This window comes from Aphis gossypii, chromosome 2, assembly GCF_020184175.1.
Source record: "Aphis gossypii isolate Hap1 chromosome 2, ASM2018417v2, whole genome shotgun sequence".
Classification (NCBI taxonomy): domain Eukaryota; kingdom Metazoa; phylum Arthropoda; class Insecta; order Hemiptera; family Aphididae; genus Aphis; species Aphis gossypii.
This window is the reverse complement of record NC_065531.1, coordinates 41,544,766-41,572,199: the sequence shown is the minus strand read 5'-3', so window position 1 is coordinate 41,572,199 and position 27,434 is coordinate 41,544,766. Positions and strand designations below refer to the sequence as shown.

The following is a 27,434-nucleotide window of genomic DNA, read 5'->3' as shown; positions in this document are numbered from 1 at the left end:
TATTGGTACTTGACTGCTTATAGTTATCGAACGTCGTGATAGCTCGCGGGATCTCATCGTACACTGTACGCGCAGCCATATATTTCTCTGCAGGAACTTCTGGAAGTTTATACTACTGCGGACTGCAGCGAGTGGCACTCGATCGAAAATAAATCGATCGACTCGCGAAAGCCGCGACTGCGGCGCGAGCTGATTTCGAGTCCGCCCGATATTTCGTATTCGAAACGATCTCACTTCCTTTACCTACTATATATTATATTGTCGGTCGTTATACGATTTCCAATGCGATTTACGTGCGAATCACCCGCAAAAAACCCGTAGCGTCAAAATAATCGATATACGAGCGAACTAATAATATTATTATTATTATAAGTATTTTACGGTATACATATATATGTGTGGCGCGAGCTTTTTGTTTATGTTTTTCGCGACGACGACGATGACCGACGACCATAATAATATAGTAGTAAGTAGTAGTATATTATTGTAGTATTATAGTACGGTCGAGCGGTGGACCGATTCTCTGGGGGGCGGCGAGGCGCGCGGGAGAACGGCTGTGACCTCGCCACGGTCGGCGGCGGCGGTTGTGCGCGTGTTTGCCACCAGGCGGCGCGCCGGTCGCCGTACCCCGGCCCGACACCGCCGCCGTCGCACCGTGCCGGGCGAAAACGCGTTTTTAAAAAACTCAATTCCGATCATTCCTGACATTCCGATCCGCGCTGTCGAAACCGCAGCACGCACACTCTCTCAGCCGCTCGCACACACGCGCACACCGACGCACGCACACACCGACTTGAGCGGATATTATACACGCAGCGTAGAGCGCGAGCGCGCGCGCGCGCGCACGTATATGCCGCAGTGACGTTCCCCGGCCCCGCGGGACACCACAACCGAATCCGTTTGAGAACAGGTAAGTCCTCTGGTCGGGATCTCTCGTGTTCGTCTCGCGTATAATAAAAAACCGCAATAATTCTATCGTCACTGCTACGACTACCTGTACACGACAGTAGTCGTTTGTCACCGACTGCAGTTTTATTTTCCCGCGATTGTCGTATACATCGTTCTTCCTCGTATTATACTCTGTGGATCGCGGTGTACGCAAAACGTAACCGTACGATCGACTTGGCTTCGTATCACGACCAGTGCCGTCTCCGCGTTCATCCCGGTCGTGTCCGTCTGCAGCCGTAACCAACCACTATCGCGGAGACTACGACTCGCGGAAATGGAAAGCGAATCGCCGTTAGAAGTGCTGTCCAGAGCGGCCACGATGTTGCACAGAGAAGAGACTGCGGCAGCGGCCGCTGCGGCCGTGGTAGAATCGTCTTACGCCACCAGTGAGTACCCATACAACTTTACCTATCTGCATATTATTATTGTGCACACTACGATCGTTCTTGTCGCAGATCTCTGCCGGCGTCGTATCATTTTTGTTATTAATAATTACACATGTCGATAATCATACGGTATCGTAACGTATCTGCAGCGATGAAATATTATGTTATTTCGATGTTGTCCAGAAGGACCAGACGACGTGCACGCGTGCTGTGGGTTTCCCCAGTTTTCAACGCCCGAGAAATGTGCGCGCATATTGACGGAATCGAGTGCGGTTTAGAGGGTCGCGACGTATCGAGCGGAGGTTTTTATTATTTTTATTCGCGGCATCCGACGACGAGTCGAGCGCTCGCGCCGGTTATCCCCGATCGTTATCGTTCGGGTCGATTTCTACGGCGGGCCGTCGGTTGAGTTGCCTATGCCGTGCGCCCCGGCCGAACAGATTCCCTTATATACGAGGCCGGAAAACTCCAACCGCCCTCACGCACACTATCGGTTTTTGCGACTAGGGTGTAGGATCGACTTGCTCCTGACTCGTTTTAGCTAATCTGATTCAAACCATCACCACAGTGGAGAGCTCGTTGTAGTATTTGTTTATAACTCGTATAGTTTTCAACATTTACGATGTACCTACACGTTACGTATTGTTATTATATCACTATATAGGTAGGTACTAGTCTCTATAAGTTAATAATATGAGTAGAAACTTCATGGGATGATAAGCAAAAACAAGTAAATTAAGTTTTTATTGATATGGGGTTTTTTATTTTTGCTTATGAAGATCATTTTTCTTGTAGAAAAAATTTTCTAATCAACAATTTTGAGGGAAGTTTCTGGTAGCGAATTGGATCTAGTTAATATTTTTAGAGATTAAAATTGATAATAATCACTTTTTTAAAATTATTTGAAAACTCAAATAATTGTATAACATTTGACATTTGGTACCTATCACATTTTTAAAATTGTATTCTCGATTTACAAACACGTAACAACTCCCATCTATTTAAATTCAATTGTTTATGTCATACCTAATACAGTTGTCAATATTCTATAAAAACAAATAATCTACATTAGGTCATCAGTTATCGGTCAAGTATGAAGTATTAATCAATACTTTTTATACCTACAGGTATCTATGATTCTATTCAGTATTCAGTAATATAATGATATGTTATATTATGTTTTTTTGTGTTTACCTTATACCTAATACATGAAAATTCTAAATTCATTTGTTTTTCAATGCTCTACAGTTTACATAAATATATAAATATTCTAATTTTATTTTACTATATTTTATCATTTTTAAATTATTGAAATTTTAAAATTGTTGTAACACAATCAAAAATAAAAACGATATATTTTTACAATAACACAATATTTGTTGATATATAATATAAGGTGTGTTAAATTAATAATTGCTAAAAATATTGGATTCATTATATATTATGAATTATCAAGTGACAAGTATGTATTTATATCATACATATATAACTTCTGAATCTGTAGACTGTAATACCAAAAATGTCATTGTGTATATTGAAATACGTAAAAGTATCAAGCCCCCCTCCCTTCATTAATAATGTTCTTGAATTACAATAAAATAATTGAAATTGTTTTTTTCACAATGGCTATGAGGTACCTTGTACTACATTTTCAAGGTACAACTATCAAAATTGAAAATTGTATTTATATTTAACTATATGATTTCAAATGTTCATGATTTTGACAATTTTTTTATTCAAAAGTTTGTATTTTTAATATTTTTAAATCAAGTTTTATACTTGCATTTTAACCGAATTTAAAAAGTGATCGATAAAAATTCAATAATTTCAATTGTCTATATCTGTAGCTTAAAATTAGTCTAAATTATTTTGAAGTTCATCGTGTGTAAAATAATAATAATAATTTAAATAATAGTGGAATGATTCAACATTCAAGTTTATAATTTATTAACATAAAATAATAAAAAGGATAAATCATTTTTACCTATATTACACTTTGAATATCAAATGTAGCCTGTAGGTAGTTAAAATGTGTACTTAAATTCATCTCAAAAATTATTTGTGGCTTAAAATCAATATATATACATTTATTAACATTAAACTCTTAAGTAATATTGAACTATATTTTTATACCTTTGGTGTTAAAATTAAAAAGTTTTAAATTTTTCACTTCAAAATAATTCTTATATACATTTTAGTTTTATTTTATTAATTCTCTAATAAGTTTCATTATTTTAATGAATTTCTTAAAATTTTCAATTTTAAATGCTTATAAAAATAGTTGTAAGTTGTAACTATGTATTTTTGATAATTTTTTAAACTGGTTTATAAACATCTTACAATAAATATGTGTTGCAATTTCAAGCTTTTTTAAGCACAAACAAAAATTTTTTTATGTAAAAATTTAAAATTTAAATTAAAAAAAAAAAGAAAATAATATCCATAATACATATTATTTTATGTTATAAGTAAATATGGTATATACACTAGCTACACATCATTGATTATTACCTAATGTATAAATGTACATGCAGGTATAATTTAGTATTCTTTTATTAGTAATATCACACGTAATTTGACTTCTTGTATTTTATTAAACATGGTTAAGTATAGGTTATAACTATAACTGTTATTGACCGTTGTCTATAGCAAATTTTTTTATTTATTTTTTTATTTATTAGATTATAAAACATAAATCGTTATACGTACGCATTTTCATGTAAAATTAAAGCTCAATTAAGTAATCTTTAAATAACTAACAAACTAATAACTGTATAGATATAGTCGTTTAGTAAACTCTTAATAACACTTAACTGATTAGTGACTATTGTATAGTGTTGCCGTTACCATTTTACTAAAATGTATAGTTAATACTAAATAAATAATAATTAACGTTTGTATGTAAATGTAGGCATTATGTTATTAGAATTTTTTGAAGTACATAAAAACACCGTTTTCGAGCAATTAAGTTTTAAAATAAAAATCACACATTATACGCAAAACCTAAATTGGCTAATATTGTAATCTACGTTTATCTGTTCAATATTATTAATTAGACTTGTTAATTAAAAAAAAAAAATACTATTATTGAAAACACAACCTGCATATGTAATGGTGCATAAAAGTTTGGTTTGTCCCTAATTAATTAAATTTTTTTTAAATATTTAGATACATTCTTGCTATGATTACTTTATAGTTTATTGATACAAATTATACTAAATTAAGCAATCGCGTATAGGATAACTTTCCTATAGTACATATGATTCTATCAACTCTATATTCTTAAATCTTGATTTCCTTTATAAGTATACATACGACATATCTCTATACCAAAATCCTACAAATTTATTATATTATTCAATATATTTTTGTTTATAAACATAAATATTTTGTATAATGTTTACTTTGGTGACATAGATTGCGTTGTATTATTAAAAATTAAACCATTTGTAGAGGAGATAGTGGGGATACTGAACTTGAATCAGAGGGGACGGGTCAGACTGTCGGAGCATTTAGGATTTATTACAGTCGTCGAAGGACGCGTGTTAATTTCGTTATTCTGTATTCAGTATTGTCTTATGTGTTGTGCAAAGACATGTACATCACATTGAATTACTTAACCACTAAGCTTAAATGTATTTAATAATTATTAATTAAAAAAGATAAAAATTCTATTTTTTTTAAAAAAAAAATTATCTTAGATATTGGTAATACTTATTGCACGTATTAAAGTACATTAAACAAATAGGATTTAGCCACGTCGGATACAAACATATTAATCCCATATTTATTTATTGCCTACCTACTTTATTATAAGTAAAATTAGACAATTACCTAACTTAAGATTCTAAAAATTATAGTTAAAAATGAGTAATGCTAATTGCTAGTAGACATAAAAAATATATTGTGAATATAACTTTTTCTACTAATAAAATTATCATTTTATTCTAAAGTTTCCTGTTTTTGTGTTTGTAATTACATTATAATTCAATATGTATTTGATATGTGGTATCAAGGCCGTAACTTGGGGGGAGTGTCCAGGGGTCTGGACTCTGGACCACCCCCCCTTGAAATTTTTAAAAGCAGAAATATTTAACATATATTATAGATAAAAATGACGAGTGTTCAGTATTTATATATTCAAAAAAATGTTGGATCCCCTTCCTCCGAATTTTTTTTTCAGTTACGGCCTTGTGTGGTGTACATAAAATCTTACACAATTTGATGTATTGATAATTGTAAATTTCATTCATGACGCTGTTACACCAATAATTTTATTTTAATGTATGGGATCTTATAATATTATATATACCTATTATTTAGGCTATAACTGTATAATTAAGAAAATGAATTTAGTTGTTCTTAAAAAATATTAATATTATAGTAAACACTGAACATAAGAAGTTTTAAAATTACGTTTAATGATTCTAAAATCTTGATAATTCAATCCCCTTTTAATTTATTTAATTTAGTAAAAAGTAAGTATATAGGTATTTAATAAAGAATAAATCTTCATAAAATTAAATAATATTATATTGACCACAAATCTAAAATAATTAGATAAATATCCTGGAATATCCAATATCCAAATTATGCGTTAAAGATTTAATTTGTCATAATGTCAATAAAAATACATGATATAAACAGTAACAGAATAAGCAATATGAGAAGTGTGAGAACGCTTGTTTGACATCTTAAGTAGTTTTAGTAATTGTTTCTGTACAGTTGAAGAAATTGACTTTTTTGTTATAATTTTTATTTTGATACGGTGTAATACTCTGTAGGTAAATCGTAATAAATATTGGTGAATGTTGATGATTTTCAATTAGTTTATTTTTTATGTTCAATTTGGACGCTGGTAAATGGTAAATGGTAATACGATAATACCTTGTGGTTTAAATCTATTTAATTGGCCTGATTTCTATGAAAATACAAATGATTGATACTTATTGTCACATCATTAAAACATCAATTGGTCATACTTGGTTTTAAAAACCAAATTTGTCTACGATTTAATAAAAATATTTAGCGTTTTAAATGTAACAATTTTTTTCATTAAATATTCCTTATTTTTGATTTTAATATGGTTATAAATTTATTATAGGTAAATGCAATTTTACTTCTACAGTAAATGCATGGATATAAATGCTCTAATATTCGGATATATTTTAAATTTCGATTTTGATGAAAATAAAAATGGTTAAAATAATATATATGAGTGTTTAATATGTAATAATAATGTATTATTTTGTGTTAATACAGCAGTTTTAGGATACAAGCTATACATATTATAATGGCTAATTAATAATTGTATAAACAATACTTTTACATAGTTACGTATATACAATATATTACATTTACATAAAAGTGAATTAATATGTATAACTTATTCTTAATCTTCAATTCATACTATAAATTATTAATAATATAACATGATATATGTGTAGAACGTAGATATACTCTATGTATAGTGTATTACTATGTTTGTACACAGTATTCATTATTGGTTACGCCTTACGCACAACATAGGAATATTACGATATAAAAATTTAATAATTTATTTTATTTAAAATTAATTAATGATATATGCTTGTTCAATTTAATCTCTAAAACATATAAAAATACATTTTTATTAAAACGAAATTACTTAAACAATTTTGATTTTTTAAAACCGTAAATAAAAATATTGCATTTGAAAAACAATTACTATAGAGGTAATCTAAAAAAAAAAATTTAGAATAGTTACTTTTTATCTTTATAGAAAAACACGTATATTATTAAAACCGCATGGATAAATAAAAGTACAATTTCTGTAAAAACGGAAAATCGTGAAACTGTACAGTTTTCATATTATATAATATTTAGATATATATTATATAAAAACATTTTGAAAAATTTAACAAAGTTGTAATGTTAATTCCTCTTTATAATTTACTGATATCTTTATCTTTTTTTCACTTAACTTTTCAATAACTGATTAGGTAACATAAAACTTACGATGTATAATAAAACATTATTTTTAAAAATAAAATATATCGTAATAAGTATTTCTATTATTCTAAAAAATATATCATATCAATTGTTAGTTACACTTGGATGTGGTGGATGTTTTCTGGTTTTTTTTTTTGTTGTTATTTTATATACTTTAATGATTACGAGACGGATAATAGTATTTCATCCTATAGTTTCCGATCGACCGGCTTTTCTCGGGTGAAAGCGTTAGAATATTCCGATGTAGCTGTTACGTTTTTTTTTTGTTTGCACTCCCGGTAGTTATAACTGTTTTCTCGCTGATTTCCTCGGGGAGTAGCAATTTAAGTGCGCCCACCGAGTACAGATTTTTCGCTGATTAACGATGACTATAATCTGTAAGCAAGAAAAAAATGTAAAAAAAGCAACTCAATCGAACGAAAATTACTGATTTCTAGGTTCTTAATATATTTATAAATTAATTCAACCGGCTTATTTCTAACGTGATTTTCACTCGTATATTATATATTGTGAGTTTGTAGTTGGTACAAATTTATAGCTTTCTAAAATTTATGTTATTTTATTTTTACAAAGGGCCATTGCATAAGTATTCGAAATATTTTGAGGTCAAAGCCTCGCGTAGAGATAATACATAAAACACAAAATAGAATGCCAAATATTTTGGTCTTTTCATTGTGGAAAATTTATGTGTTTAAAGTCTATGCCAAACAATTAAGACAATTATGTGTCTAAACGCCTACCCACTAACACAGTCGCCCTGTCAGTTTTCAAGTTTAAAAGTGCACACTGCGTCGCCATCGCCACCACCTCCTGTGTAATAGGTAGGTACATATCCGAGCGCGGCGACAAAATTATTTTGGACAAGTTCCAAATCATCGATGAGATATTATAAACAAAATGTTTATATGCTGTATTACAATGCAGACAGTGTTTTGCTGAGTCACACGCGAGACCGTCAAGGAATATAATATTTTTTATAGTATTATCATTATTAAGTCAATATTAACAACGTATATGTAATTTAACTATTATATAAATGCACGACTTTATAGTGTGCTCCTGTTTTGAAATTTTCAAATTATAAACAATAAATTGTGGTTGTGCCCATTCAAAAACATTTTCAAACATCTTTTGTCGATTCCTCAAATTATATAGTTACTGTGTATTGTGTTAAATTCAGATTTGTTAAACATATACAGTATACGTTTGTCTCACATGTGATTGCTTTAATATTTAATTTTAATACACTTAATCGTTCAGTAATAATACCTATGTTTTTAATTATGTACTTATAGTTTTTAGTTAAACTTAAGTCTTTTAATTAAGCTATAATATAGAATATAGCCTTTAAGTAATATTTCGCTGTATATAATGGTACATTTTTTATTAAAAAAAAAAAATTATTAAAAACTTCCGTTGAAGGATTGAATACATTGAATAATGTACATAATTGAAATTTGTGACAACAGAATAAATTAATATAATGTAAAAATAGCACACATTTTTTTCGCGGACAAGAGATAAGCATTGTGTGTTTGACATCTCTAATTTTAAGTTCAGTAGAATTGCTTTGTATTATATATTATTGCCTTTATATTCCTTTAAAATGATTCACTCATTAGTCATGTCTATTAGCGTTTTCTTCGTATTTATCTATTAAAGAATAACGATACTACAGCTTAAAATTTAAATTATACTTATTTTCATTACAAGAAATAATTAAGCCCATTATTGTTGTTTTTTTAAATTACAAAAATAATTATATTTAATAATATATAATTGTAGGTATGTATAATGTATGGATTGTATGGTCATATTTTAATCCTCTAACATTTTAAGTTCGTAACCGATTACGAATAAAAATAGTAATCGATTAAAAATATTGAGCTCTAATGATTCGAAGTTAAAATAAACATGACTTAAATTCTTAATCAATAATTGAGTAGGTAAACACGAATATATCCCTGCTGAAATTCTTCCATTGATTCGATTATTTGAATATTGATACATTATTTATTTGAATATGAAAAGTACCCTATTAATCTTTCTATTAATAAGGGTTTATTTATTTCTTTTATATTCATACAATACTGTCAATACTCTTTCACACATAAACACAAACATTACATGTAAAATAATATTTTAATATTATAATAACGGTTATTTATTGTAGATATATTAGTGCATTAAATTGTAGTTTATATTATATTATACACGCCGACCGTTAATTATTAAAATATATTAGAAGTTTTACATCGACATAGTACTGCATTGTGATCGTATTATCGTAATACAGGCAAGTGCCAAATAGTATTTTTTCTTGTGGGCACATTTTGCATTATTGATTCATGGTATTTAATATTTATTGGTCGAGGTTTTAGATATGTATAAGAATAATTATACTTACCTATTTATAGGTAATAGATATAATATGATGAGTGGTGACCAGTAGTTATAAACTTCAACTAACGAGTTTGTTGTTGTTTTCTTGTAACTTAAAATTCATGAATGGATCTTACATATACGTGATTTATTAAAAACATTGGTCAATTAAACAATCGTTAATTTTATATTAGGTTAATCGACATCTTTGCGTTAACGAAAAAATAACTCTAATTATAGGTTTTTAAGACAATAGACAGGTACGATATTGTCTTTATAAATGTATAATTAGTAATTAGTATTATACTGTGCACAAATAATAAATATAATATTCTCCTTGTAAGATTCACGTATCGAATGAAACGCTTGAAAACTGATATATCATCTTTAGTATTTATATAATCTTGAACATAATATTACGTTACCTCAAATCGTTTCTCGTCAGTTTGCTTATGATAACTTATGTGTATAATGTATATCTATAATGTGACCTGACATTGTGTCTGACGTCTATGCGACTATGCCGGTGATCACTGATCAGCATTCAAATATTTCTATACATTGTAATATATATATACCGTATACCTACGCAATAGCGTGTAAGCACATTACAACTCTCATTACTTATGACAAAATTATATTAATATCGAATGTCGTTACAGGTCTAACAATTTTTGTTATAGACAACCGCAGAAGAATTTGTCGATATGTATTGTAAAATATGTTCGTCAAGCTCTGTTGGAAATATATGGAAATGTATTCCATTTACATAATACTATTATTATAAATTTTTCGCCGGGAGCGTTCATAAACTACGTTTTCCGAACATCCGTCCTTTGCGTCGAATACGTACGTATATTACGTGTACCTTATTTTATAATGTTATATATTATTATTATATCGGACGTTTCGATCGTAAAAATCTCTGGGCATTGTGTAGCACTATATAGCTTCAGTTATACACACGCACACATAGAGAGCAAGCAAGTACGCGTTTCCGAATTCGGTTCCCACACTGATTTACGATGACGACGAGGACCACCTTATCTTAATCGTCTTTAGCTACCGTCGCTGCCGCGTATACCCGTAGGACTAATAATCGTATATTATAATAACATGGTACATCGCGTGTACACGATGGTCGCCCGGGGCTCTGTGGCGCAGGTACCATCGGACTCGACGTGGTAGTCGCGGGTCCATTGCGCTTCGTGCTGTCCGGAGCTCTTTGGTGTGTACTGGTTATCAACACACGATTTAATTGTCGTCTTATTCTGTGATATAACATTACCTACAACAACAACAACAACAGCAACAACAACAATAATAATAATAACAAGCCACAGCGTGCGTGTCTTTTATTATATATTATAATCTCGAGCATTATTATTGTCGTCGTCGTCGTCGTCGTCGTTCCCGCCCGAGAGGGGAAGAAGACGATTTATAATAATATATAATAACACGGTAGAATATTATAATAATATAACGTTTCTATACGGTCGCGAGCGTGTGTGTCTTATAAACGCGTTTACGTGTACGAGAATGATGTATGTACATAATAAATGGGTACGTTTAAGCCGGAGGCGTTGTAGTTTCCGGTGAACCCTTTTTTACATTATTTATCGTGCGTGTGTGTGCGCGCACCTGTGGAGCACACGGGTCGGGGTGCCCATTAATGAATACGGCGGAGGACGCGTTCGCGGTGTACTAGCGCGCGCCCGCGCGGGCCCTCTGCGCCCGGCCGGACGCCGCACGAACGCTTCCTGGCCGCGGCGGCGCGCAACCGGTTTCCCGCAGCCGCGCCATGAATGAACCGCGGCGGCGGTGGCGGCGCGGACAATCTTTAAAAGCGGCGGCGGCGGCGGCAGCGCGACGACGACCACGACGACGACGACGACGACGCCATTCATCGTTCGCGACGCGTACGGCTCTGACACGCACTGTCTACGGACTTGTCATTTTGTCGCTCACATTATTGTTTCTTGATATATATTATATAATATATATTATTATTCGGTTCGCCGTTTAGATTTTCTCGCGTTTTTCGGTTACGATTCGTCGATCGTCCGTTCGATAATAATATTAAGTTAACAGTATAGTACACGCGCTAGATCGGGTTATGAGCCTGTGCGTCATGTTCTCGAGATACGAACAACACAATCGGCACCGGGACGGTCGGAACAACAAGGCGGACCGGACCAGACACCTTTGGCAGCCGTGGGTGGAGAGGGCTGTCGACTACTTTGACGGTGAGAAAAGGATCACGCGATTTTCTGATGCTTTTAATTTCAACATAGTATATTAATTATTGTATTATTACTGTTTACGCGTTCTGTACCACACGAAACCGTGAAAGCGAGTAGAACGCCACAACTCAAAATACCGAGGAAGCTAAAAAAACTATATAAGTTTCGGACGTTTTTAACTGAGTCGAAGTTCTTACTTAATTGCTGTACGTATACATCATATTCGATGTCGCGTGGTGCGTGCTCTTTATTGTTGTAACAGGTGATATATCCATTTCGTTGAGCAACACAATTATGTCACATAATATCACATTATAGTGCGTGTTATTGTGCCTATTATTATATTTTTGAAATTAATCGATCGCCGTAAGTAATGGTTTCGTTAATAGGGTTTTTTCTGTACGTACTGGCTTTTTAATTTATTCGTCGAGACCGTCATAATGTATGATCTTTTTCGTACGTCTGTTTTTGTTTTCGATGTTGAAATCGCAATTTATTTTTAATACAGTATCATATTATTATAGCATGGACAATGAGTGTTAGGTATATAGATAGTTGGAGTCTAATAACTAACCTGGTTACGATAGAAATTTTCCATTGACGGAAAATTAATTTTTGACTGTTGAAATTTACTCATTGACGAATATCATGTATGCCACTGTGCCATACAGGATAATTAATTAATGCAATGTAACAATTTGATGTATTACAATGAGTATACAATTTTTGTCCTCGATTTTATTGGTTAATTTTAATTTACAAGACGTGAAAATTGAAAATATGAATATCAAATTATTGACATTATGTATAGACGTATGGTCACATCGCTACAATTATGGAATGGTTTTTTTCTCGGGTATCTAATATTATTTTAACTGTTGGAAAACAATACATTTCTAAATTGTAAACACGGCTAGTATGTTGTACATGCATGTGAAAATATTTTCAATAATCGTACACAAAGTTGACTTTGCAATACTCAATTTATGCAAATTAAATTCATTGTAATTACACACTTTAACGTTTAAGTCTTTACTAATCCAATTAGGCGTTGGGCCGTACGGGTATTGTGGCGCAAACTCATACTCAATGTTATACGTACTTACCCACAATTACTAAACTATAATATTTCTAAACTGTGTGTGACATGATGAAGTGTTAAAATATGAACCTGATTTCGATTAAAATATTGTAAATGTTGTTATTCACTGGTATCAGACAATGTTTGTTTAATATGATAAAATATCAAAGGGGATGATTCTATTGTAGGTATATAAAAACTAATTCATTCCCCACCTTATGGGTGTGTACTTATCTAACTAGTTGTTATGAGGGTTTCTATATACTATAAAGACAACTATACTATACCTAATGTTGCGTGATATTCAGATTATAAATTATATTGTTACAGTAACGTTTGAATATTTAATTGAATATTATACATTCATCGACATTATATGATTCAATTCTTTCATTATTGGACCGGGTAGTTAACAAATTTCAATTACTATACCACAAATATAGATACATTTACGATTTACCTAGGTATATCATACTCGATTGAAATTAATGATACCTACATTTCACTTAAATACATAATATATAGAAATATAAATATATCTGCACTTGATTGAAGTATTAACCGTTCTTATACCGATCGAAAAACGTCCATTCGCACAATGATCGATAACTCTTAATTTAGTCCTATAAAGAAACGTTAAAACTACAATTGGACAAATAACGATATATCTGCAATTACGGCTATTAATAATTATTTGAAACAGTGAAAAGTGAAATAAAATTAATTAGGTCTAATGTAGAAACTAAAAGGCGTGTTTGAAGTGTAGGGCTATAAAATAATTTATTTGTACGATTTATATTTCTTTTCTTCATTCATACTGTAATGTAGCAACTGGAAAGTGCTAAGCCGTTAAGTTTTTTTTTAAGTTTACGTTTAATATTGTTAATTGGTATAATGTCAAATGTGTATATTTTAATTATCAATTCCGATGAATTGATGCAATGGATAATCTCCTTATGTAAATAAGTATATATGTATATTGTAGTATAGTACTATGTGTGCATAATCCTTGTGTTTTAAATAAACGTTATCAATTATAATTTATTGCGATAGTTGTTTGAATTAATAATTGTGCTGAACAGTCGACGAATTGGTCATTCGATTTCAAAGAAATCTATTGTTTATAGCAAATTATACACTGACGTATAAAAAAAAAAATCGATAAATTTGTTTTTATTTTCGATAATTGGTTCAATGACGGGTTGTATACATAAATTATCATAATACGCGAGACTCTATCGGTGCCGCGGACCTATATTATAACTTTGAATAAAATAACACTAGTTCTGCTTAGATTAACACGAGTCATCATCTTGTGTAGCGCGTCCAACATGCCACGTCCGAAAGACGATGGCGTTATAGACTTATAGTATAATAACAATAATAATATCTAATATTATTGTAATATATATTTAATGTTAATCACGAACAGGAAACGTGCACTTTGTTCGTATGCCAAGAGTGCGTGTATATGGTCGTCGTCTTCCTTCCGTTCTCCTACGTCGGCCCGGACGGGAAAACGGATATAATATAACGACAACCATAATAATGTACTAAGATTACGTGTGTATATCATATAATAGTGATGTACCTTTAATATATATACACACACCGGACACACAACACTCATCGGCATATAATATATCGTAAATGGGCAGTGTTCACGTATATATATATACGACATACGTATATGTATATAGTTCATAATATTCATGTAGAGGTATAGAGAACAAATATGAGGCGTATAGCTGACCATAAGAATATTATTGAGGATTTTACGATAGGTCGTTATTAAACCGCACAATAAAATAAAAATATTATATTATGTATGATATTTCATCAAATTGTCGAAACCTCCACATACTACACATAGTACACGTATAATATGCGGGAGTGTGGAACATATCTACGTAATGCGCCGCACGTGACGTGTAACGATATAAGTAATAATATATTATACCGTGAATGTTGAAAAAATCGTATTGGCGCTGTAACATCTGTCGTCGACAATTCCTCTTGTGTTAATTTTTTTACATCATAAATGACAATATCATGTCGAGTTGCAATAATACGTAGGTATGTATGATGTTGTACGGGGCGCGGCGTAACGGCGCGGGAAATTTCAAGAACGATAGGAATTCAGCAAGAATCCCGCATAAATAATAATAATACTATATATATGCATTCGAGATATCGTGTGACGCGTATATGTAGGGTTTGGTACATTGCCACGCGTCGTATTGACGTAAATCGTAGTAAATTTCGTATTATTATTATTTACCATTATTTAGAACCGGTTGGATTAAAAATGCATATAAACTGAATGATACGATTGGCAGTAAACCAACGCGCACGTTACACACGACTGGATTTTGTCCTATAGTATTTTTCTTTAAATAAGATTTTTTCGTTTTTTACAGATCATTCGAGGGCGCTGTCGCTGAGATGTTCGGCAATGGAAGGAACCGTCGGCACTGTCGGAAAATGGAAGCGAGAGAGAAGACACAGGGCCGTCTGCACGTCACCCGTATCGTCAACACCACCGCCGTAAGTATACACTTCATCAGTTATATCTATCGATAATACTCGTACTAGCATACTTACCCGGGTGACCTGCAGGTTCTAACCACGGCGTGATGACTGCAGAGATTTGAATATCCTCGATTTGTGGTGAAGCGGGAGGGTAAAAAGAACGACAGTTTCTAATTTTTTTTCAGTCGGTTTATTTGTCTCTTATTGCTAAGGATGAGAGTTACCATAATAAGTTCTTAGAGTTTTAAAATACATCTTATTGATATACACTATCACACTGCAGATATAAACCTTGAAAAAATTCTCTTTGTATTCTATTAAGACAAATGAAAAGCTTACAATCGCGAAAATATTTATCCCTCAAAATACGTCAAATATTTAATTAGTAATTATAAATATGCAGGTTTTGGATATTTTAAATATATGGTTTTTATCATATAAAATTATTTTTTGTCAATAAAAAGAATTCTCGAATAACTCAAAAAATGATCAAATATAGGTTAAATATTCACTAAGTAATCTTAAAAATATGTTCAAATATGCAGAATACATTTTTTGCTAAACAAATTCTATGTATAGCACTACGAATTTTTTACATTTTTTACACTTGCAAAGAAGCAAAAATCCAATAAATGTATCTATTGTGCTAAAAACTAAAAACCCATTCTCTATACATATTAGTATTACATATTTGCACTACTTAAATGTATTCTTTGAAAGACTGAAAGCGCATATTATGCTGCAGCGTGGCTCGATCGTGTATGAAAATAAAACAATAACATAATATGTCACAAATGATAAAATATGTATATATGTATAGCCCAAGAATGAAAAAATAAAATAAAATTCTTGATATGGTGTAACAAAGGCACAACACATAATTATATATAATTAGAGTTGAGGTGGTGAGGATGATCAAACGTAGCTTTTAACTTTAAACTTTTTGACTTACCAAAAATTACTCGACAGCAGTCGTATGGCCACCCAACTCTTATTTTTCTTCGAATTAAAATCCTCCAAATCGATTTTTTTGCCTTGGCTACTTTAGAACCCCTCCCCACAAAATTTAACATATTATCTAAAATTTCTGAAATCGCTACACTATTGAACCGGTATATGCGGTATTTGTGCTCGAGATCGTGATATGACATGTCACTACGTTTCTTGTAGAATATTATGGTCAGTAAAGAACACATGATTTTTCTTCGGAGAGACATTTTTCAAAAACACATTTTCATGAAAGCAGACATTTCTGCAGCCCTATTCCTTGGGTGCGCCACACGACATTGATTATTACAATATTTTGACCTGTGGTGTCGCATGTACCCAATACCAACGAAAATTAATATTAACATTTTATATATAGTTTCAGAAACTCTCAAGAACCGTTGGACATGACGACGACGGCCGGTTCTAGGGCGACGCCCAAAGAACGGGCTTCGGTGATCATGGCGTCGCCGGCCACCGGACACAGGACACTGTCGGCGGCGACGGCGACAGGCGGAATTAGCGACCCAGTCATCGACGAACATTTCAGGCGATCTCTGGGCAAAGATTACATGAACGTGTTCGCGCCGGCCGTCGCGCAACGACAACAGCAACAGGCTCCGGCCACAGCCGCCGCCGCACCGTCAATAGACGGTGACGATGACGACGACGCGGGCCTATCAGGTATATACCTTAAATTTATTATACCTATTGTGCACGGTACCAGTTTTACCGATTGAGTTTACCTTCAGATATATAACAAATAAGATTTTGGTCAATCTAAATCCATCACCGTTGTTGAAAATCTAAAACTTACAACATATATTTGATAAATTCGTTGGTACTTAATAGTAACTGGTTACATACTTTTTGTTTTCGAAAAAAAATAATAACACATATTTACTTAAATTTAAAAATACAACTGCAGCTAATATTCTATGTATAAAAGTATCCGGGCTTATATTATAGAACGTATACTTATTATAAAACTACATTATGGGTATGAATTTTAGTGACACCGCTGGTTCTCATAGAGTATGGAGTCTATACTATTAAAGACAGTATAGAATTTTCATTATCGTTAGATATTTAACGGCCTAATTGGTTCATTACACAATATGTAACGGCTTAATGGTGAACGACATTATTATACCAACTGGTCTATCGACTCTAAAATTCAGTTGGTACGTGAAAAGTAATTGTAAAACTCTCCCCCCCCCCCATACCACTAATCGAGGTTCAGATATGGTACCGTCGAGAAAACGCATTAAGGACGGGAGCACGGTCTGACTATATAACATCATCACAATGCACAATAATACTATAATATTAAATACATTAAAAATTGTTATAAAAAATTAATAATAAGAAAAATAATATGATTTTCAGCGGTTGACGATCATTTCGCCAAAGCTCTGGGCGACACGTGGGTAAAGCTGCAAAAAGAAGAATACCAAAAGAAGAGAAAAGAAACGGCGACCGCCGCCGCTGATGGCAGGCAAAAAGTGAACGTATACGCGGCGTGAGGGAGGAAAAAAATCGACCGGAAAAACAAAACAAGAAATGAGATAATTTTAGGGGATTTGTGTTATATTTATATTGTAAGTGCAGCAGGAACGGCCGGAGTGCGCCCGGCTTCGGGGCGGTGGGCTTAACTGCGTAGACTATTATTTTATGTATATGATTATTCTTTGTACACTTTAAACTTTGTAAATAATAAAAAAAAAGATGAAAACTTCTTTATTAAAAGTATCAAATGTTTTTATTGTTCTGCATAAAAATGGTCCATACACTTTTGACAAAAATCGAATCTTCGATTAGTTAACATAATAATAAAATTACAATTAGAGAGAACAGAAAATAAAAATTATTATTTATTTTAACAATATATTATAAAAAAATGTCTTCTTTATAATTAATAATAAAAACTTCTCGTCGATTCGTGTTTGTTTGATGTCCTTCAAACGAGTAACAGTAAATTTAATAAAAACTATGACATTATAGTCAACAGCGAAAGAAAAAAAAAATGTAAAAAAAACAAATACACCTACTTATAAGTTATAGATAATAATAAGCTCGCTTTTGTTTGCAGATCACAATATATAAAATTACCAGTGTTTATCTTAAAATTATATATATAAGTCGACAATCATCAGAAAACCGACTGTGAATACAATGTATACAGCCACTATATTACTTTGTAGAGTATATAAATATAATTCCAATAAATCAATAAAAACGTCTTTTAATAAGCTAAAATATTATGTACAAACGTGCGTTTATGTCGACGTTACCGGACGAGTTACAAATTAAAAACGCATCACTCGGGAATTAGTAATTTGGCATCAATCAGCGGCTGGTATGCAATTTCTTCTTTGCTGTTATACAACTCCACGCCGACAATGTCGTTGTCCGATTCGCTCTGTAAATCAAATGTTTTCGACTTTCGTTAATAATTACAATTTATAATGGATTATACAAACGGGCACGATTACGAATTTAAAAACAATATCATTAATAACAATAAAGACGTACGACGATTCCAACGATTTTTAAATTGATGCCCCTCAACGTCTTCGACAATTTATTAACGACTTCTTTGGCATCGGCGTCGTCGCCCAGTCTGACGTTTTCCAGCCGACAGTCGATCGAGAACATCGGTAATTGCAAAAACTCTGTGGGACACGGCCGCAGACTGTCGGAAGCGAAGAGACCAATGTCAGATCATCACACAATAATAATATATTATTCGCGTCAGACTATCGTAACATAGTCGACTTCGACAATAACACATATTTAAGTGGGGCTTACTTTTTTTTTATCAACTTGATAGATGTGCCAAAGTCGACCAAAAGTACCGAGTTCCCGTCGTCTTCAATGACACCTCGTTTCCACAATCCGTTGTGAATAACAGTGACAGCGAGGCCTGGAAAATACGATAATAATATTATATTGTCGAGACGTGTTGGTAGCTATTTTTTTTTAGTGTTGTACATATTATTTACAATTTTATTTGAATTTTTAAACCCAAACATTTAACGCGTCCGAGGTAAACCGCAACGATACGATGAAAACACGATAGACAATCCGAACTACGGTTCAATAAATGAAATGTAATGTAATCAAAAAATAAGTTTTAATCGTTATCGAAGAGGATTGAAAACGAATATAATTTCTGTCGGAACTTGGTCACAAACGAGTTTTTGAGATTATTCGTTTAAAGAAAGAGGATTAGTGCCGGGAGTCGTAGTTCGTTCACTAACTGCAACGGACAATGGTGGAAGCGCAGTCGGCATGGATTTGTGGCATGACGAATTGTCAATGGTCGGTGGAGCAGGGTCATTGCTTATCTAATATTTTGAAGGTTTTTTAAATTGTAAAATATTGGTAGATTTATATGGTATATTATAAAAAAGAACTACAATAAACCACAAAAAATAAATACATCTATTATGACATAATGTTGATAATGAATACCAGTTTATTTTGTCTTGATACCTATTATAGTTTTTTTCTAACGCCAATAGACTAACTACTAGTTATAAGTAAAAATTGTATAATCGGAATCAACAAAAATTAAGAAAAAACGAAATTTTTTTGATGTGCTAACTCAAAAACGAATATTTGTAGATATGAGTACTTGAAATTTCCACCAAATTTTTATACTATCATTTTATATTTAAAATTTTAAAATATTATTTTTTTAATGTTTCGACTATTTCTTATAGTTATGTATAAGCATGAGAAATTTTATTTTTTTTTTAGTTCTTTTCTATAAAAAATTATTTGCTAGATTAAAATTCAAGAAAATTTAATAAATGATCTCACAAGTTTTCCCTGGATCTGTATAAAAATATTAAAAATACATAGACAAAGAATTTTTATATGCATTTTAAGTTAGAATTTTGAAGAAATTAACTACCTATAAAAATTGCAAGAAATTGAGTATTTTGTAGTAAGAAATTCACTTTTCTTTTTTTAAGTTTTGAAAAATTGATACAAAATTCTTTTTTTTTTTTGATATTATAGGTTTAAATTTTAACGGAATTAATTATTTAAATTATAAACAACAATGTTAATTATTTATTTATAATTTTAAAACATTATTCGTGGGAATTTTAAATTTTTACGTATATTATAATATTATTATGAATATTACTATACGCATTGATATTTTTAAGATATTGCCTATTTATATAATAGATTTATTTTTACTGTCTTACGGTATCTATAAAAATATGTACTTAATACAATTTTGAGTTATATAAGCTGATATAAACATAATATGTTAATTGTTATATTATACAATTAAAATACTACAATACAATTACAATACTTAATGAAAAATAATATCAACCTACTATAGCATAAATTACGAAGATTATTCGTACTTTAATAGCTAATTAAAAAAAAACATATCACGATATTACTTATTGATTAGGTTGATAGACCATCCTCACTCAGAATTGTTTTTTGAATACAATACACTCATAATAATTCATATCTAATGTACAGCAACAGGGGTACTTACTTACCTTTTTCATCGAGACATTATTTAAAAAAAAAAGGAAAAATAAGTATAATATACTAATTTGATTATATATTGAGTAATTTTTTTTTTTTTAAGTTAAATTGTTGAATGAAGATGTATAATATTGAAGTCAATGCATTTATCTTAAGCGAAAGAGCAAAAGATTTTAATCGTTCATGATATTGCCACGTTTTTATAGTAAATTTTAAAAGTTAATGGAAAAACCTTTTTTCCATTTTAAATCTATAGTCTAGAGACAAAGTATAAAAATCTAACCAACCCATAACAGACAGTACGGACTTACCTCCTATACACAATAATTTTTAGGTAATCGGGTTAACCGTTGATTATCTAAAAAAATATCGTAACCCTTGCTTAATATTTATCATAAAACAAGTGCATCAACATTTCAATAATTAAAAATTCATTTCAACGTGCTCCCGTACTCCAAGGCTTAACTGTTCGCCTTGTAAAGGCCGTCTTTTCTAAATTATTCTACCAAAAAGAAGAAATGCACATTTCGTCCTACCTAGTCGTAATAAGTGTTTCATACCTGGTACTATGCGGTCGAGTGGTGGTAGGGTTCCGCATTTATTATACATTTCGTTATACATCCGGTTCTTGGTGACGCTAAGGTCGGCACCGCCGATCTTCGTGATTACCAACATGAGGCTAGTTGGTCCAGTAATGCGGCACATGGTGCCCTCGAACACTTCGTTGGCTTCCAGACAAAACTTCGAGTAACCGAATTCCTCTTCTTCTTCTTCCAGAATCATCGCCGATGCGCTGCTCAGAGCATCAACACTGTTCCACCGCTTGTCGTCTACCGAATGCCCTGCCATCGACCTGTTGTCATAGGTCGATTCGTATACGCTGTTGGTCTCTTCAATATTATTGTTGTAGATCTGTTCATCGTCGTTGTTGGTCTCTCCAATATTGTTGTAGGTCTGTTCATCGTCGTTGTTGGTCCCTCCAATATTGTTGTAGGCCTGTTCATCGTCGTTGTTGGTCCCTCCAATATTGTTGTAGGCCTGTTCATCGTCGCTGTTGGTCCCTCCAATATTGTTGTAGGTATGTTCATCGTCGTTGTTGGTCCCTCCAACATCATCGTAGGTCTGTTCACCCTCGTCGTAGATCTCTCCACTGTCATCGTCATTGTAGTAATTGTTGTCGGTTGCGTCATCATTTTCTTCTTCGTCCGTGTCCATCAATTCAATGACCGACGTCGTTATGTACTCGAAGTGTGCCAATTTGTTTGTCACCAGATATTGACACACGTCCAACTGTTGTTGAATTTCATTCAAGCTCTTGATCTAAAAGTTAAAAGATAACATTATTACTTTAACTGTACGTGTTTGTGAATAGAGATTTCTTTAAGGGATGGGGCATCTTGGTACTTTGTATAGTTCCGAGGTTTCTTCCTTATTCGATTGACGTTTTATCGAAGTCAGGAAATTCTACTATGTTATAATATGTATTGCAGATTTTACAATTGGGGATTAAAATAGTAAGTGAATTGAGGAATAAATTATTTTTATGAAATTATAGAAAATGTTGACTATAGTTAGGTATGTCAATGTTTAATTACCAATGTATTACCATCGAAATGTCAGAACATAAGATTCACTGCAATATACAGTTTTTAAAGATAAACAGATTTTAATTAAACCCGGTTAACATTTTTTTTCTTTTTTTCTTGTAAATTATATTTATCGTCATAAAATAGAAGTATAACTGATTACTGGATATAAATAATAAGCTCTCAGAAGAAAAAATCAAAATATTTTTCGGAATATTTCGATACATACAAATTGAAATTTCAAAATCATTCGAGTAGTTTTTGATTTTGAGTATTTAAAATTGTGCGCCATTTTGTTTGTCACCAAATATTGACACACGTCCAACTCTTCTTGAATTTCTTCTAAGTACTTGATCTAAGCGTTAAAAGTTAACATTATTACTTTAACTGTACGTGTTGGTGAATAGAGATTTCTTTAAGGGATGGGACATCTTGGTATTTTGTGTAGTTCCGAGGTTTCTGCCATGTTCGATCGACGTTTTATCGAAGTCAGGAAATTTTACTATATTATATTGATTTTTCAATAGGGGATTAAAATTACAATAAGTGAATTGAGGATTAAATTATTTTTATGAAATTATAGGCAATTTTAACTAGGATTAATTACCAATGTATTACCATCGAAATGAAGAAATGAATGATCAAAACTTAAGGTTTGTTATACGAGTACACTTGATATACAGTTTTTAAAGATAACCAGATTTTAATCAAAACCAGTTAACATTTTTTTTTTTTATTGGAAATTATATTTATCGTCATGAAATAGAATTAAACTGATTACTGGATATACATAATAAGTTTTCAGAAGAAAAAGTCAAAATATTTTTCGGAATATTTCGATACGTCATGCAAATTGAAATTTTAAATTCAGTCGAGTAGTTTTTGAGTATTTAAAATTGTGATGAGCGGAGAGGAGTGGAACAAGGACACTCTACAGTCTATAAAATGTTGGCATACTATTGCATGAAAGTTATTCCAAAAAATTAAAAATTATAACAATAACTTTTTTTTTGCTTATTTCAACTTAATTATATACGAGAAATATACTAAAAAATGTTAATAATTTTTTCAATGAGTGGTTAATAATAAAAAAACAGGCTTGTACAGCTTGTATTCTTTATCTTAACCAACATTTTCCATTTCAATCTCTAAATTAATTTGGTTGAAATGTCAGAATTAATATTTAAGTTCAATATTCTTTACAGTTGGTAAAACATTATCCTAGTATTATGTAAAATGTACTCATTATTTACATAATTCTGGGTATCATAATATTGTTTCTATCTCACATACTCACCGTTTACCAGTTCTTTGACTAGATAAATTCCCATTCAAAACTTATCGTTTGTTATTTTGTTAATAAAAAAAAAAATGGAAAGTTTGTTTTATTATAGTTCTAATTGAATTTACTTATACCTAATTATCCGAATGAATACAAAAACGTATCAAAAAATATGGTAAAAACGACTCACCGCATAGATGTCTTTAGTTGACAGACTCTCGTCAATAATCACCAAACACCGTCTTTCGACAATCATGCTATGTATGAAATCTAGTGCCGGTATCGGCCATTTTCTGTCTTTCGTCATCTAAATCAATTGGATAATTTAGTTAGATAATTGTATTGGACAAAGGCTTCAACTATAAAAATCGAAAGATCATTCTCGTACCGGTAAAATAGTGCTGAAGTATCCCTTGACGCACAGTTGAGGGACGTCTGTCATGTACAAGGTCGACCTGAGGTTTTCGTGTGTACATGTCTCGATGTTTCCGTAATCACAAAACTGTACGGTGAACTCTACTTTCTCTTCTATTTCATTTATCTGCAAGGGACATCAATTTTAGCAATAATTTACAACACCCTGGTTTATTCACATATTATAGTTAATAACACATAATATTATAATAATGTTAGTCGCTGAGCTCGCTGCCGGCATGGCAGTTGACGAGGCAAATTGTTACTGTCAATAATATGATTCAAATAATAACGTTAAAGACAAGACATTAAAATATTAAACAGCCAATACAGGAAATGTTGTAATAATCTAATATTTAGTGTGTAATATACATTTACAAGTAGGTATGGTTAAAGAATTAACTTAATATTTTTATATTCTACACTATTGGTAGACAATGTTTAATAATTTTATTTAAAAAAATTATTTAATTGGGTGAAAAATTAAAATAGGATGCTACACAGTGCATAAAAGAATCAGTCGACTATAATAAACTATGTTATGCACAATGTGTGCGTACGTGAAAAATATTGAAACGTATTTGTTTAGCTGCGTTCGAATTGCGCCCCGTAAGGTATAATATTAATTACGTCTCAAGTTTTTCTCGAGGACGTCTGTGTGTGTCCCAATTGTGATCCAAAGTCGTGATTATTGATTATTATTTACTATCAATTATTTTAGCATTATCGATTTAATATAAACGATAACGTTTAAGCTTTGATAATTTTCTCTTGTGTGTTATGTTATGTAAACAAACGACAAACTATAATCATTATCGCAATTAAGTGTTAACGGTTTACTACTCTATACGCTGTAATTTGTTTTGAACTGAATTTTTAATATTTTAATGGCGAGTGAAGTTAATGGGTACTATTTGATAATGATATAATCAAAAAAATTATTGGACATATTAACGACGAAGAAAAAAATATTAAATCATCAAATCGTGGGTACCAAAAAAACTCTAAAAGATATTTGTGAGAAATCAAGTACCTAATTAATTAATAGTGAATTATTTACACAAGAAATAGATAATTTAACTAAATATCAGGTGCGGATCCAGAACATATTTACGCGGGGGGGGGGGGGGGGGGGGGGCATCTCGAATAAAATTTCTCTAAAAACGCTATCGGCAAAATAATACAAACAAATTTAAGGTAAATATAGCTGATTTAAAAATTACTTTCAGATTTCATAATTTTTTTTATAAAAAACCGACCTAAAATAAGGTATAAAAATAAAAATAATAATAAAATTTAACTAATTTAAAAAATAATACAAACTTTTATGATCGTTCCTCGGTACCACATATTGTCTAGATGGTATTGAACTATAACTGATTGTCCTTCACTCCATTCGATATTTATTGGTTCTGGTTGGCTATTAGAAAACACTTCATTTAACTCGTTTGAAACAAGTTGTAATAATTGAAAAGTTTCTAGAACAGTAATTAAAATTAAAATTAATATATTAGTATACCTATTTATATATTTTTTTGCATACCATCGTCCAAATTTTGTAAGTAGATGTGGCACTCCATATCAACATATGATACAACAGCATTAAAATGAGATTTAACCAAACGGGCTGGAGGCAGCCAACAGTTAACAAATTTATCATTTTCTATAGACACAATAGAGTAATCGAATTCTGATTCTGATTGAGAGTTTGAATATTCATCATCCTGTTGGAAAACATTTTGATGGCAAGCTCTCCACAAAAGTATAATATAAATAAGAGGTATATAAATACCTTTAAAAAAACTAATACACATCTAAGTTGAATTGAAGTAGGTGTAGAAAAGTAAAATGTATAGAGAAAATTATTTGTAACGAATAACAATTTATAATATTGTTTCTTAAGTTGTACACTAAAACCATAATATTGTAATAAAATGATTGTTTTGAATGTTGATCTCTAATTGAATTATGTAAGTGATATTAGAGTAAATTTATTTGTAATACTTCAAAAAATAACATTGTCTTGGATTTCAGGTTAGTTTTAATTTAATATTTTAAATAAAATGTTATTAATTGAGTATTTTAAATTAGGATATTGTATCTTCTATTATTAATAATTGTTAAACTTACATCAAACTAACAACCAACAATAATGTTTTTATATTCAAATTTACTCAAAAATATATTGGAAACATAAAATAAAAATATTGGAAGTTAAGAATTTGTAAGATAAAGACAACAATAAGTGTATTGTGCACATCGGTTTAATTTAAAAAAAACACCTTAATTTATAATACATTGCCACTTTTGTTTTTTAATTCAGATAAGGGATCTCAAGTTGAATAAAATACGCAATTTTATAAATTAAATTATAAAATATTTTTTTTTAATGATATAATATTAAATATAAGATTCTTTTGGATACAAATATAAGCACTTAATGTGTAACAAATAAAAAACTTAATGGTATTATTATTGAAAATAATGTTTGACTTTAATATTTAGTTAATGTGAATTGTATTTTTTTTATCAATAAGAATCTCTATAACTGGGTTGACCCATTGTTTTTTTAGTTATGGTATATTAAAATGATACTTTTTTGTTTAACAAAGATGTTAGAATCATTTTTTTGTTTTCTTTTGAGTTTACTTACCTTTATATTTCTGAAAAATAAAGAAAATATAAAATTAAAGTGATATATTATACTTAAATGAATATTTTGAAATAATTATTTTTACATAACAAAACATGTCTGACCATTGTAATGCTAATTGTTTTATAAAACATTAATTAATTATTAAATTATTAACACTATTTTTAAAATTAACTATAATATGATTATAACTTTTTATCAAGCCTGTATTTTAATGCTAGTTAAAGTATTAAAGCAGCGCTTCTCAATCTGTGGTACGCAATGAAAATCTCCCTTTATAAAATTACATACATATAACATAAATGTATATATTATTAATAAACACGAAAAAAAACAGGTGGTACGTAAAATGTTAACGTTACCCGTATCATTATATCTCTATATACATGATACTACCCTCTTCTACAAGAAGAGACATGTGGTCT

At 31.1% G+C, this 27,434-nt stretch overlaps 2 protein-coding genes across 3 annotated transcripts in view; one reads left to right on the top strand and one right to left on the bottom strand.

Annotated features, from left to right (window-relative positions):
• Window positions 1–544: 544 nt before the first annotated feature.
• LOC114121037 (uncharacterized) lies at window positions 545–18,307 on the top strand. Of its 2 annotated transcripts, none has more exons than XM_027983188.2 (4): window positions 545–1,334; window positions 15,452–15,578; window positions 16,930–17,234; window positions 17,940–18,307. In XM_027983188.2, the coding sequence occupies exons 1-4, from the start codon at window positions 1,223–1,225 to the stop codon at window positions 18,074–18,076; spliced, it is 681 nt and encodes a 226-aa protein (XP_027838989.1). In that variant the 5' UTR covers window positions 545–1,222; the 3' UTR covers window positions 18,077–18,307. The 2 variants fall into 2 exon arrangements, with proteins under 2 accessions (XP_027838989.1, XP_027838980.1); XM_027983179.2 differs by lacking the exon at window positions 545–1,334 and adding an exon at window positions 11,613–11,953.
• Window positions 18,308–18,779: 472 nt separating this feature from the next.
• The window catches only part of LOC114121050 (uncharacterized), a 54,031-nt gene continuing 45,376 nt past the window's right edge, over window positions 18,780–27,434 (bottom strand). The window contains 10 exon segments of the mRNA XM_050201480.1: window positions 18,780–18,972; window positions 19,086–19,245; window positions 19,362–19,476; window positions 21,635–22,394; window positions 22,890–23,015; window positions 24,133–24,249; window positions 24,331–24,483; window positions 25,680–25,834; window positions 25,900–26,080; window positions 27,406–27,411. Of these exon segments, the coding sequence (XP_050057437.1) occupies window positions 18,871–18,972; window positions 19,086–19,245; window positions 19,362–19,476; window positions 21,635–22,394; window positions 22,890–23,015; window positions 24,133–24,249; window positions 24,331–24,483; window positions 25,680–25,834; window positions 25,900–26,080; window positions 27,406–27,411 (1,875 nt within the window). The 3' untranslated portion in view covers window positions 18,780–18,870.